This window comes from Bison bison, unplaced genomic scaffold (genome assembly GCF_000754665.1).
Source record: "Bison bison bison isolate TAMUID 2011002044 unplaced genomic scaffold, Bison_UMD1.0 scf7180017864155, whole genome shotgun sequence".
NCBI classification, from domain to species: Eukaryota; Metazoa; Chordata; class Mammalia; order Artiodactyla; family Bovidae; genus Bison; species Bison bison.
Genome location: NW_011494727.1, coordinates 1,338,239 through 1,352,636, shown reverse-complemented (window position 1 = coordinate 1,352,636; position 14,398 = coordinate 1,338,239). Strand labels below are relative to the sequence as shown.

Sequence of the window (14,398 nt, the reverse complement as noted above, 5' to 3'; positions counted from 1 at the left end):
CAGGTCAGGTGGTCTGGTATTCCCATCTCTTTCAGAATTTTCCACAGTCTATTGTGATCCACACAGTCAAAGGCTTTGGCATAGTCAATAAAGCAGAAATAGATGTTTCTCTGGAACTCTCTTGCTTTTTCCATGATCCAGCAGATGTTGGCCATTTGATCTCTGGTTCCTCTGCCTTTTCTAAAACCAGCTTGAACATCAGGAAGTTCACAGTTCACGTACTGCTGAAGCCTGGCTTGGAGAATTTTGAGCATTACTTTGCTAGTGTGTGAGATGAGCGCAACTGTGCAGTAGTTTGAGCATTCTTTGGCATTGCCTTTCTTTGGGATTGGAATGAAAACTGACCTTTTCCAGTCCTGTTACCATATATTAACTAGCAGTTCTTGAAATGTGGTCCCAGATCATCAGAGTTAGAAATGAAACAGAAATGCTGTGGGTCAGTTCAGTTCAGTCACTCAGTCGTGTCTGACTCTTTGCGACCTCATGAATCGCAGCACGCCAGGCCTCTCTGTCCATCACCAACTCCCAGAGTCTACCCAAACCCATGTCCATTGAGTTGGTGATGCCATCCAACCATCTCATCCTCTGTCATCCCCCTCTCCTCCTGCCCTCAAACTTTCCCAGCATCAGGGTCTTTTCAAATGAGTCAGCTCTTTGCATAAGGTGGCCAAAGTATTGGAGTTTCAGCTTCAACATCATTCCTTCCAGTGATCTGCTTTAGGATGGACTGGTTGGATCTCCTTACAGTCCAAGGGACTCCCAAGAGTCTTCTCCAACACTAATGTTCAAAAGCATCAATTCTTTGGGGCTCAGCTTTCTTTATAGTCCAACTCTGACATCTGTACATTACTACTGGAAAAACCATAGCCTTGACTAGATGGACCTTTGTGGACAAAGTAATGTCTCTGCTTTTAATATGCTGTCTAGGTTGGTCATAACTTTCCTTCCAAGGAGTAAGTGTCTTTTAATTTCATGGCTGCAATCACCATCTGCAGGGCCCAGCAATTTGGGTTTTTATAAATCCTCCAAATGAGTCTGATCCAGCTAAAGTTTGAGAATTGCTGTCATACCCTGCATGTCTGGCATTTTGTTTTTTGGTTTGTTTTGCATTTTGATTTGATGACATATCTTGGGAGATCTCTTTATTTCAGTACTATAGATCTTCTTGTTTGTTGCTTATTTGCATTTATTAAACCCTTTCCTTGTTGTGAACTATAACACATTCAGAAAGGAGCATAAAAATGTATCTTTTCCTTTAAATGCATCTTAATAAATTATGCTAAAGAAAACATCTGTCTCTCCTGAGGTCAAGAAACAGATTATCACATCTCCCTGCTAAAAGCTTCCCAAGGGCCCTGCTCCGGTCATATGCTATGCTATGCTATGCTAAGTCACTTCAGTCGTGTCCAACTCTGTGTGACCCCATAGACGGAAGCCTACCAGGCTCCCCTGTCCCTGGGATTCTCCAGGCAAGAACACTGGAGTGGGTTGCCATTTCCTTCTCCAATGCATGAAAGTGAAAAGTGAAAGTGAAGTCTCTCAGTCGTGTCTGACTCTTAGCAACCCCATGGACTGCAGCCTACCAGGCTCCTCCATCCATGGGATTTTCCAGGCAAGAATACTGGAGTGGGGTGCCATTGCCTTCTCCGGTTCTGGTCATAACCCCCTGAGAAAAGCAGCAGCCATTCTCTTGGCTTTTAGGTAATCACTTCATGACATTTATGTTACTTTTATGCTACCTAAATATGCATCTAAACACCACAGCTTTGTTTTGCCTGGTTTTTGAGCTGTACACAGTGGAATTGTACAGTGTCAATTCTATATGTGCTCTCTTTTGCTTAATATTGTGAGATTTATCCATTTTGTTGTGTATATTTGTGGTTTTTCCTTTTCATTGCTGTATAGTATTCCATTGGGTGGAAAATATATACATATATTAAGGTTTATTTACATGTTCTTTTGTTGATGGATTTTCAGTTGTTTCATGGTTTGCGGTTATTGGAAATCATGCCATTATTATTATTCCTGTACATTCTTCCTGAAATACCTTTACTTTCAAGCCAATCAGGTATACAACTAGAAGCAGGGTGACTAACTCATTCTGGTTTGTCTAGCAGTTTCCTAGTTTTAGCACCAAAAGCCCCATGTCCAGGGAAATCCCTTAGTCCCAGACAAACTGATATGGTTGGTTACCCAGTGTAAATGCTGGGTCAGAGAATGTAACTTTTCTTTAACACTAACACTAAATTGTTTTCCAGGGTGGTTGTACTGATTTTCATTGCTATCTATGTATGGGAGGTTTGATTGTTTCACATCCTCACCAACTTGGTATGATCAATATCTTTTATTTATTTATTTTAAAACAATATCATCATTGTTTTATATTAGCAGCATTATTCCTTACTCCTTTTGTTAGAAAAACACCCTGCAGTGTGTGCAGATCTGTGTATAATCAATATCTTTTAATTTTAGCCATTCTGGTAGGTGTTAAGTGGTATCTCATTATGGTTTGTTTTTTTTTCTCATTATGGTTTTAATTTGCCTTTCCCTGATAACTAACTATGCTGAACATCTTTTCATATGTTTATTGGCCATTTGAATAATCTCTTACCTATTTTATACCAAATTACCTGTCGTTTTCCTAACAATCTGTGGGAATTCTTAATAGAGTCTAGATATGGACCATTCATAAGTCTTGTGTGTTTTGAAAATGCCTTCTCCCAATACATAATTTGCCCATTCATGCTGTTAATGATGTACTTGGATGATTAGAAGTCTTTAATTTTAATATAGTCAGACTTACCAACTTTTCTTATAAATAAGTACTTTTTGTCTTTGGTCTAAAAAGTCTTTCCCTACCCAAAGGTCATAAAGATATTGCCTTATATTATTTTCTAAAAGTTTTATTGCTTTGTCGTTCATATTAACTTTTATGATTCATCTGGAATTTAATTTTGTATATCATGTGAGGCAGGGGCCATATGGACAACCAGCACCACTTACTGAAGTGACCATTCACCGCTCCGTAGCACCACCTTCATCAGATATCAAGGGTCCATTTCAGCCTAACTCTGTCCTGTCTTCTCAGTCCTGTGTTTTTCATCTAATCTTTAAATCTACTATATTCTACCAACTATTTCTATATTTTATATATATCTTTCCATCTATTATTCACTCATCTCTTTTTCTACCTTGTTTTAACTACTGTGACTTTGTAATAAATCTTGATGGAGAAATCATATCACCATGTTCTTCTATGAGAGTGAATTGTCTATTCTTGGTCTTTTGCATTTGTCTCTTTGTTTTTAATGGCTGCAAAGTACTCGGAGTGTACCAGATTTACCTCACTAGTCTTATGCCTCTATAAATAGCACTGCAGTAAATACCCTTGTAGGTATATCTCTAAGGTCATGTGTGAATATTGAGAGGACAGACTGTATGTCCTCTGTCTAAAGTGTGGACTTACCCTCTGGTCCTCTTAGCCAACTCCCACTTAATTCTTAAAACCTTCTCAAATGTTCCTTCTTCTGAAAGAGCCTCTGCCTATTCCCTAGGCAGAGTTAGTTACTCCTTCCTCTATGTTTGTCTGGTCCTGGATGGCCCCCACTGCTGCACCTAATTGAATCCTACTGTGATGGTTTCCTTTTTCACCTGCAGCTTCTGGAGCACGGGACATGTGTCTGACTCATCTTTGTGCCTGGTGCATTATCGGCCCTCAGCAAATACTGGTGAATGAAGTAACACAGGAATGTAGGAATGCGTGAACCCCACCAGCACTAGGGGAAAGGTGTCTCCTGATGTCCCAATTCTTTTAGTTAATTATATCCTTGTAACATTTATATTTTTAATCTTTAGTCCCAGAGCCTATGACTTGTAAATCAGATATTGCTGCTAATAAATGAAAAATGTGGAGAAAGAGAAAGGAAAAACTAAGAAATCAATGGCAAAAGGAAAGACAGTATTCATGGACTTATACGTACCTGTAATTGGTTTGGGTGGTTTGATTTTCATTATTTGAACTGGAAGACTCAACTTAACATCTCCTCTAAAAGAAATGTTCATATCCTACAATAAGGAAAAAGCACAGATAATAAGCCAACAAAGGAGATAAAACAGGATCCTTAGAAACACTCATTTCAAAAGAAGGTGAAAAAAGAAAAAAAAGAAAGAAAAACAGGCGGGAAAAATAGAAACAGCAAAGTGGTAGATTTAGACATAAATACAGCAAAAATCACTTTAAATATAATGGCATAAATGGCCTAAACACCCCAGTTAAAAGGTAGAGTTTGACAGATTGGATTAAAAAGGCAAGACCTAATGATATGCTATCAAAAAGAAACTTATCTTAAATGTAAGGATTCTTAAAAGTATATAAAAAGTATATCTTATAAACTAATCAAAAGAAAGCTGAGGTGGCTATATTAATATCTGACAATATAGATTTCTGAGCAAAAAATGTTACCAGAGATCAAAGCGTCATTGAATAAAGATAAAACAGTCAATTCTCAAGGGGATATAAAATTCTAAATGTTTCTTGCACCTAATAACAGGGCTTCAAAATACATGAAGCAAAAATTCTTAGTGTGAAAGCAGAAATAAATCTATAATCTCATAGATTTCAACAGTCTTCCCTCAATAACTGATAGGATAAGCAGACAGAAAATCAGTAAGAATATAGAGGGGAAAGCAGTAAGGATATAGAAGACTTGAATAACTTGGACCAATGACAACCGACTGCATGTTCTTTTCAAGTGCACATAGGATACTTAACAGAATTAACCATATTTGGGGCATAAAACAAGTCTTAATAAATTTGAAAGGTTTCAAATTATATGAAGTATGTTCTCTGATCACAACAGAATTCAGTTAGAAACCAGAAAAAAAAAAGAAAGATATCTAGAACATCTCAAGTATTTGGACACTAAATAACATGCTTCAAAACATAATCCACTGGTTTCAAAAAAGAAGTTAAAAAACGCAAATTAGTAAGTATTTTCAAAAATTAAAATATCAAAATTCGAAGGAAGCAACTAAAGCATTAGTTAGATGCAAGTTTATAGCACTAAATCGGAGAAGGCAATGGCACCCCACTCCAGTACTCTCGCCTGGAAAATCCCGTGGACAGAGGAGCCTGGTAGGCTGCAGTCCATTGGGTCGCTAAGAGTCGTACACGACTGAGCGACTTCACTTTCACTTTTCACTTTCATGCATTGGAGAAGGAAAGGGCAACCCACTCCAGTGTTCTTGCCTGGAGAATCCCAGGGATGGGGGAGCCTGTTGGGCTGCCGTCTATGGGGTCGCACAGAGTCAGACACGACTGAAGCGACTTAGCAGCAGCAGCAGCACTAAATGCCTATATTATGCTGTGAAGTTCCTAAGGTCTTGGTGCTTGGTTCAGTTCAGTTCAGTTCCTCAATTGTGTCTGACTCTTTGCAACCCCATGAATCGCAGCACGCCAGGCCTCCCTGTCTATCACCAACTCCCGGAATTCACCCAAACTCATGTGCATCGAGTTGGTGATGCCATCCAGCCATCTCATCCTCTGTCATCCCCTTCTCCTCCTGCCCCCAATCCCTCCCAGCATCAGGGTCTTTTCCAATGAGTCAACTCTTCGCATGAGGTGGCCAAAGTACTGGAGTTTCAGCCTCAGCTTCAGTCCTTCCAGTGAACACCCAGGACTGGTCTCCTTTAGGATGGACTGGTTGGATGTCCTTGCAGTCCAAGGGACTCTCAAGAGTCTTCTCCAGTACCACAGTTCAAAAGGATCAATCCTTTGGCGCTCAGCTTTCTTCACAGTCCAACTCTCACATCCATACATGACCACTGGAAAAACCATAGCCTTGACTAAACAGACCTTTGTTGGCAAAGTAATATCTCTGCTTTTGAATATGCTATCTAGGTTGGTCATAACTTTCCTTCCAAGGAGTAAGCATCTTTTAATTTCATGGCTGCAGTCACCATCTGCAGTGATTTTGGAGTCCCAAAAAATAAAGTCTGACACTGTTTCCACTGTTTCCCCATCTATTTCCCATGAAGTGATGGGACCAGATGCCATGATCTTCATTTTCTGAATGTTGAGCTTTAAGCCAACTTTTTCACTCTCCTCTTTCACTTTCATCAAGAGGCTTTTTAGTTGCTTTTCACTTTCTGCCATAAGGGTGGTATCATCTACATGTCTGAGATTATTGATATTTCTCCCAGCAATCTTGATTCCAGCTGTGCTTCTTCCAGTCCAGCGTTTCTCATGATGTACTCTGCATATAAGTTAAATAAGCAGGGTGACAATATACAGCCTTGACGTACTCCTTTTCCTATTTGGAACCAGTCTGTTGTTCCATGTCCAGCTCTAACTGTTGCTTCCTGACCTGCATATAGGTTTCTCAAGAGGCTGATGCTTGGTACAGGCACACAAATATTTTAATGGAACAGGATCAAAAGTGTAGAAATATACATAGGAATGGTACTTGTGTTGCAATTGCTATTTTTAAAAGACAGATCAACGTGGATCTCTTCCTTGTTCCATTCACAGAAAAAACTACCACATGTATAAAAGAGTGAAATGTGCAAAAAAACACACAAAAAAACAAAAAACAAATACACTACGAAGTATTAGAAGAAAGCACAGGAGAATTTATTTATAATCTTGAGATAGAGAAAACCTTCTTAAGTGCAATGGCTGTAAAGAAAAGGTTAAAAATTCTGACTATAACAGAATCTAAAATGTCTTTACAACAGAAAAGCACATAAAGTAAAAAAGGGAAACAACAGATTGGAAGAAAATATGTAATTGGCAAAAAATTCACAGGCAATTCACAGAAGACAAAACCTCAATAGCCAGTAAAAATATGAGGAGATTAATGAAAATTAACATGAGACAATATTTTGTTTCATCAATTTGCACAAAAATTAATAATATCAAGGTTAACCAGGCTGTGGAGAAATTGATTGAATGTAAATTGTCATGTCATTTTTGGAGGACAATTTAATAGGATCTATATTAAAACTAAAATTGCACACATCCTTCAGGAGCACTCAGGTACACAAAGAAGAGTTTAGAAAGATTTTCACTGCGTTATATAAAAGCCACAAATTAGGAAAACCTTCAATAACACCAATGGATGAACAACCAAATAAACTACGGTACATCTTTAGTAGGAATAGAACAGAGGAAAAGAACAAGGTAGGTTTGTCTGACATTGCAAAACTTTGCCAATAAGTTGATTAGTATAAAAATGCAAGATCATAAGAAAATCTGTATAGTATGATGCCACTTATATAGAAGAAAATTCCCATAAAATGAAAGTATATTTTTCAAAATAAACTGATATCTGAATCAAACTCTATACTAAAGGCCTATAGAAAACACACACCAAGCTAATAAAGGTGATGATCTCTGGAGAGGGCTGCTGAGTCTGCATTACTTGGTTCTTCCCAAAGTGATGTGTTCACATAGCATTTGTATAATTTGAGACAAAACGTAATTTTAAAAGGGATAAAGGAAAGGCCTCTGGAGAGAGACTTCCATTTGGAAGTTCACCATTTCTCTTCTGATAGGCTTGAATCCCAAGAGCTAAGCCTCTGGAAAGCATGGTGTGCTCTTTGCCTCAGAGGCAGAGTCAGGAAGCTCCAGGGAACCCAGTCTGTGCTCTGCCGTATCCCAATACAAACGTGACCTCCAACACCAAAGTAGAACAAAAAACCCCAAACGTGAGTTTGGTGGATTGGGCTGCTTACATTGGCAGAGGCAAGCTGGATTCTATGGGGCCTGAAGTATATATGGTTTAGGGGTCTCTGTAAGAAAGAGAATACAGAGTGCCAATGACCACCTAATACAACTCAGTTCGGGGGCTATTGTGACAGAGGGGAAGTTTGAGTGAGAAGAGATGGTGGTGGTCTTAAGTGATTATGGTTAAAACATGTTACTTTTTCCAATTTTACAAAAGTCTGTGGCCATGTGAAAACACTGGCAGGGCCCCTGTCTCAGGGAAACCCACCCCTGAACAAATGACTTGGGTCAGTTCTCCTCAAGAATGAGGCACAAGATCAAATCACAGAGAATCTGAAAACAGTGCCCTGGTAAGAATATTTTATTAATATATTTGACATTTAAGGTACCTTTAAAATCAAAATAAAAATTTCTAACATTCAAGTTAAATCTCTTTGGAGATATTCTTTAAAGTTTCTTACCGTATCTAAACTATCTGCAGTCACAGAATCAGGAGTGTTCTGGGGAGAAAAATGAGAAATTAATTCATGATGGGTTTGGTATATGCTCCCCTTCTTCCTTTAATTTTTCGCATTGCTCCTTCTTCCCCTCAATCACTCTTGTGAGATGTGAACTCATCCCCATAGACATGGAGGGCCAGTATTTGTGTGGTCCTCTGGCCTGTAGGATTTTAATACATGATACCCATTCTCTAGGATCTTAAAACCTATTTGGGGAAACAAGAAATCATCAATGACGTTAAGAGAGAATATGAGTGAAAGGGAGGGGGTCAGCTAGGAGACTATTACAACAATCTAAGTTAAACTGAATATTTCTGATTGACAAAATTTATCAGTGATGTTGACAATTATTATTTATAAGTAACTCTAAATATAATTCATAGTACAAGAGCTACCACTGTAACTGGCATAAGTTGATTGCTTCTCAGTGTATAGAAACAGTGAATTATGGTGACAAATCACCCCCATTCCAAGGTGCTTTTCCCACATGGATAATAAATTAATCCCTCAAAAAATGTATCTGTTGGGCACTGAGTAGGATGCCATGGGGATGGTGACAAAAAGAAGCAGAAGGTACAACAACCTAGAAATTTACCATCTAGTTAGGAGAAAAGAACTGCTGCTGCTGCTGCTAAGTCGCTTCAGTCGTGTCCGACTCGGTGCCACCCCATAGACGGCAGCCCACTAGGCTCCTCTGTCCCTGGGATTCTCCAGGCAAAAACACTGGAGTGGGTTGCCATTTCCTTCTCCAATGCATGAAAGTGAAAGTGAAAGTGAAGTCGCTCAGTCGTGTCCAACTCTTAGCGACCCCATGGACTGCAGCCTACCAGGCTCCTCCGTCCATGGGATTTTCCAGGCAAGAGTACTGGAGTGGGGTGCCATTGCACAATAGGATAGTATACGAGAAGTGTCAAAGAGAGGTACAAAGAATAGATTCTGTAAGAGTTTAGAGGAGGAATGTCTCTGGGCCAGTAACTCTCCCAGAGATACAAAAAATCACACCTTGCTACAAAGACATTCACTGGAGAAAAAGGGCATTTATTCAAAGCCACTCAATGTACTTGGCATTGAATGTGAGTCTCAATCTTGGTCTCGTAGATTAATTTCACTAACACTTTATAGCACATAGCACAATATGTTTTAAAGGCATCCTCAACTGATATTTGTTGTCATTGATTAAAAAAAATAATAAGTACACTTTGGGAATTCCCTGGTGGTCCAGTGGTTAGGACTGTGCACTTCCACTGGGGAGGGCATGGATTCAATCCCTGGTCAGGAAGCTCAGGTCCTACATGCCACACACAATACAGCCAATATATATAATAACTGCACATCAGATAGATGAGAAAATTGTCTTAAAATCTTTTTTGTTTAAATATTGTATTTTGAAGAGATGGCATGAGTCCCAGGGATCATATATAATTAAACTGAAATAGTAGATTTCTACCTACCTTCTAAGAATAATATGAAGAATACATATATTCCCATATATTTAGAACAACTCCTTTATACCATAATCTGGAGAGTGTAGTGGAGAGTGTAGTGGAGAGACATGGAAGGATTATTTCAGCCCAGGAGGGGAAAAAATATATCTATTAGTCAGAGTCAAAAAAAAAAACAAACAAAAAACACTCTCCCAGAGAAATGCCTGGGAGTGGTCTTGGTAGAGAGGCAACTCCCAGAGGAGAGAGATACCATGTTCCACCGTTTAAGACCCCTCGGCTTTTTAACCATCTTATTTTAACCAAAGCAAACTGACTTAAGAGACACAGGCCAGGGTACCTCTTGTCCTGTCTTACAGCCTCCAGACAGGCTCCTTCATCTTGAAATTGCAAGAAGGAGGTGCGCTAGATGTGGGCAGGGAGGAACATATCAGTTGAAGACAGGTGTTACCTACCAATTGCAGCTGCTGTCTGATTTTCTTCTTTGTATTTACGGCAAGTTGGGGGTACTGCACTTCCTTGACCCAAGACTCCTTGGGCAGCTTATACACATCCAGCCAAATGTCCCCAGCTCCTGCATTGGGAAACCGAGGAACCGTTGAGCAACCGCAAACAGGCAATGAGTTTCCTCAGAGAAACGGCCCATCTCAGAACCACTGGCACAGAGGCAACTTTGACAAACGAAAGGAGATGTGGTTCTGTATCGGTTGTTGCCAGTCCTCACTCACAGAGAGCCCTGAACTCCTCTCCCCAGGCCGCTGCCTCTAACTGGAGATGGGCTTCTCACCCTCACAGCACCAATGTAACAGTTTTAACCTGACTGTCCACGCTGCCTGGTCCCCACACTTTCTAGGTTCCAAATGATAAATTCCACTGACATTTTGTGTTACAGCTGTTCCCACCTGGGGAGGAAAGTGGCATATACAGAAGCAGTAACCGAGAGGGGTATGGCTGACAACGGGCTAGAATCGAATTCTGAGAGATGCCTCAGGAGAATTCTTCTGACCAATATTTGAGGAGATGACAACCCATGGGGTGGCTGTGAGCACTTTATCTTGTCAAAGAAACATGCTCAGCTTCTGTACTGAATACCTGCCAACCCAGGAAAAGTTACTTTCCTAGAATGGGATTCTGGCTAAATGTTTCCTTAAAAAAGTAATCATATAGACATCTTGTTTTCAGACTTTTGGACTCCAGAGCTGTGGGGGAGTACATGTCTGTAATTTTAAGCCAGCTAGTTTGTGGTACTTTGCTATAACAGCCCTAACAAACTACTACAGATAGTATAAAAGTTTCCTTTGGTGCATAAAGCATTACAAAATAGGTATCTTTCTCCAGCACCTAACATCTGAGGGACCTGGGGCAAGAATCTAAATAGAGGCCGAGACGCCAAATGTCTAATTATTTAAAAGTTAAAAGTCAAGCTAATAATCATTTGGATAAAATATATTCTATTACCACAGGAATAATTGCAACAAGCAAGATCCAACGTTGAATGCTAAAACTGGTGGGCAAAACTTTAATGACAAACAGGATATTTGCATTATCTCCAAGTATCTCCCCTTAAATGTTTATCAGTCACTGTGGAGGTTTCAACATAGGTCTCAAAATTCTCTGATCATCCTACATCCAGAAAACGGTGTTTACATTCTCTCCCCTTCCAGTGTGGTCTGGACCTAGAGCATGGAAGGGGGAAAACAGTCGCTCAACCGTGGAGAAAGCTGGCAGATCACTTTAAGTGATCAGGGTTAACATCAGCAGTGGTGCTATCACATACCCCCCAATATAATTCAATGAAAAGAGCATTTCACCTCTGTGAGATCTTCCTCCAAATCCTTAACCCCAGTTTGAATCATGAGGAAAAACTCAAACTGAAAATCAGGGCCATTGCACAAAATACCTGACTGGTACTCCTCAAACATGTCGAGGTCATGAAAGACAAGGTAAGACCACGACATCACACATATAGGTACAGCGTGAAAAGATGATGACCGAATGCAATATGATATCCTGGATTGTACCTTGGAGCCAAAAAAAAAAAGTATCTAGGAAAAACTGGCAAAATCTGAAAAAAAAAATCTGTTGTTTATTGTATTATACCAACGTTATTTGCTTAATTTTGACAAATGTACCATGGTTATATTAAATGTTGGTATTAGGGACACTGGGTGAAGGATATAAGGGAACTCAGTCATATCTTTGCAACTCTTCTGTAAATTATTTCTAAATAAAAGGGTTGGAGGGCTTCCCTTGGCTCAGTGATAAAGAATCTGCCTGCCAATGCAAGGGACACGAGTTTGATCCCTGGTCTGGGAAGATCCCACGTGGTAAGGAGCAACTAAGCCCCTGTGGTAAGGAGCACCACACCACTGAGCCTGCACTCCAGAGCCTGGGAGCTGCAGCTACCGAGCCCACATCCTGCAACTGCCGAGGCCAGCACATCCTAGAGTCCGTGCTCAGCAACAAGAGAACCCACCACAGTAAGAAGACCATGCACTGCAACTAGAGGGTAGGCCCTGCTCTTCAAAACTATGGAAAAGCACATGCAATAGCAAAACCCCAGCACATCCAAAAATAAATAAATAAAATTATTTTTAAAAGTAAAATGTTTTTTGGGGAAAGTGATTATCTGGAAGATACTGGAACTCTGAAGAGCCTTTGGTCAGTCTTACCTTGTAGGAGCAAGGCTGCAAAGTTCCCTCCTTTAGAAATTTCCATCTTTATACAGGTGGTTTGCTTGCTGGCATCCTCCTAAAAAGAAGAGAGAAGCTGATAGAATAAGTTCAGCCTGATGATAGAGGAGAGTGTATTTCAGGGCCTTTTGTAGTTCACATCAGGAAAAAAAAAATCCTTCTAAAGATTGAGGCATAAAAAGATGCCTCAAATTGCTTCAGACTTTCCATTTTTGTATAGGAATTGGACAAGATTGCATGTAAAGCAGTAGAACTCAATTTTCCATCTAAAGAATTTTGGACTTATTTCCTGGTTTCATAAATACTCCTGATCATTTGCAGTGATTTCATACTATCTGATCTGCTCAGGTTGCAAACCCTCAGACCTATGATTAGCTCTTTTCAAAATGTGTTGAAAAGAGTTCTACATGACAATGAAAACTCTGGTCAGTTGCTTGAAAAAAAGGCTCTGTCTAGGCTATAGTACTGCCATAGTCTGATTTGGCTCATAAACAACATCTATTTCTCACGATCCAAGGTTTCCAAGGATTTCTGGCAGATTCAGTGTCTGCTAAGACCTAGCTTCCTGGCTCATGGACCGCCTGCCACCTCTGTGTCATGTGGTGGAAGGGTTGAGGGAGCTCTCTTGGGCGGTAATTCCACTCATGAGAACTCTGCCCTCATGACCTAATCGCCTCCCACACTGGGGATCAGAATTTCAACATGAATTTTAGAGGCACAAAAATATTCAGTCCATATCGAGTGGAGACTGAATGGAACCCTAGTATGAAACCTGCTTGAATTTTCAGCAAGGTGAAAAAGACTCAATGTATACAGATGTGCTGTACCTTTCAGGAGCTCTAAGACTAGCAAAATTAGGTGCCTAGAAGAATTAGGCTAGTAAGCCCCCTAAGTTATTTAAGGAGAGGGAGTTTTAAACATTTAGTTTTTCTTTCACTTTCTTGTTTAAAAATGGAAGTATATTTGATGTACAATATGAAAGTGAAATCTGAAACTGAAGTCGCTTAGTCGTGTCCGACTCTGTGCGACCCCATAGACGGAAGCCCACCAAGCTCCCCCGTCCCTGGGATTCTCTAGGTAAGAATACTGGAGTGGGTTGCCATTTCCTTCTCCAATGCATGAAAGTGAAAAGTGAAAGGGAAGTCACTCACTCGTGTCCGACTCTTTGCGACCCCATGGACAGTAGCCTACCAGGCTCCTCCATCCATGGGATTTTCCAGGCAAGAATACTGGAGTGGGCTGCCATTTCCTTCTCCAGGGGATCTTCCCAACCCAGGGATTGAACCCGGGTCTCCTGTGTTGCAGACAGATGCTTTACCATCTGAACTACTAGGGAAGCCCGATGTACAGTATAGTGATTCACAATTTTTAAAGTGTACATTCCATTTATAGTTATTATAAAATATTGGCTATATTCCCCATATTGTTCAAAATATCCTTGTAGCTCATTTTACACATAATAGTTTGTATCTCTTAATTCCGTAATCCTATATTACTCCTCTCTACTTCTCCATACCCCTTGTAAGTACTAGTTTCTTCTCTATATCTGTCTGTTTCTTGGTTTTTTCTTTTTTGTCATATTAGCTAGTTTGCTATATTTTTTAGATTCCACATAAAAGTGATATCATACAATATTTGTCTTTTTTCACTTAGCCTCAGTTCAGTCGCTCAGTCCTGTCTGACTCTTTGCGACCCCAAGAATCGCAGCACACCAGGCCTCCCTGTCCATCACCAACTCCTGGAGTTCACTCAAACTCATGTCCATCGAGTCAGTGATGCCTTCCAGCCATCTCATCCTCTGTCGTCCCCTTCTCCTCCTGCCCCCGATCCCTCCCATCATCAGAGTCTTTTCCAATGAGTCAACTCTTCGCATGAGGTGGCCAAAGTACTGGAGTTTCAGCTTTAGCGTCATTCCTTCCAAAGAAACCCCAGGACTGATCTCCTTCAGAATGGACTGGTTGGATCTCCTTGCAGTCCAAGGGACTCTCAAGAGTCTTCTCCAACACCACAGTTCAAAAGCTGTCTATTCTTCGGCGC

At 40.2% G+C, this 14,398-nt stretch overlaps 1 protein-coding gene across 1 annotated transcript in view; it reads right to left on the bottom strand.

Annotated features, from left to right (window-relative positions):
- Positions 1–14,398, bottom strand: part of WDR93 (WD repeat domain 93) — a 52,523-nt gene that overhangs the window by 18,431 nt on the left and 19,694 nt on the right. Inside the window, exons 5-8 of the mRNA XM_010841028.1 lie at positions 12,341–12,419; positions 10,124–10,242; positions 8,188–8,226; positions 3,981–4,065 (exon numbers count right to left, since the gene is read on the bottom strand). Of these exons, the coding sequence (XP_010839330.1) occupies positions 3,981–4,065; positions 8,188–8,226; positions 10,124–10,242; positions 12,341–12,419 (322 nt within the window). The remainder of the gene's footprint in view (positions 1–3,980; positions 4,066–8,187; positions 8,227–10,123; positions 10,243–12,340; positions 12,420–14,398) is intronic.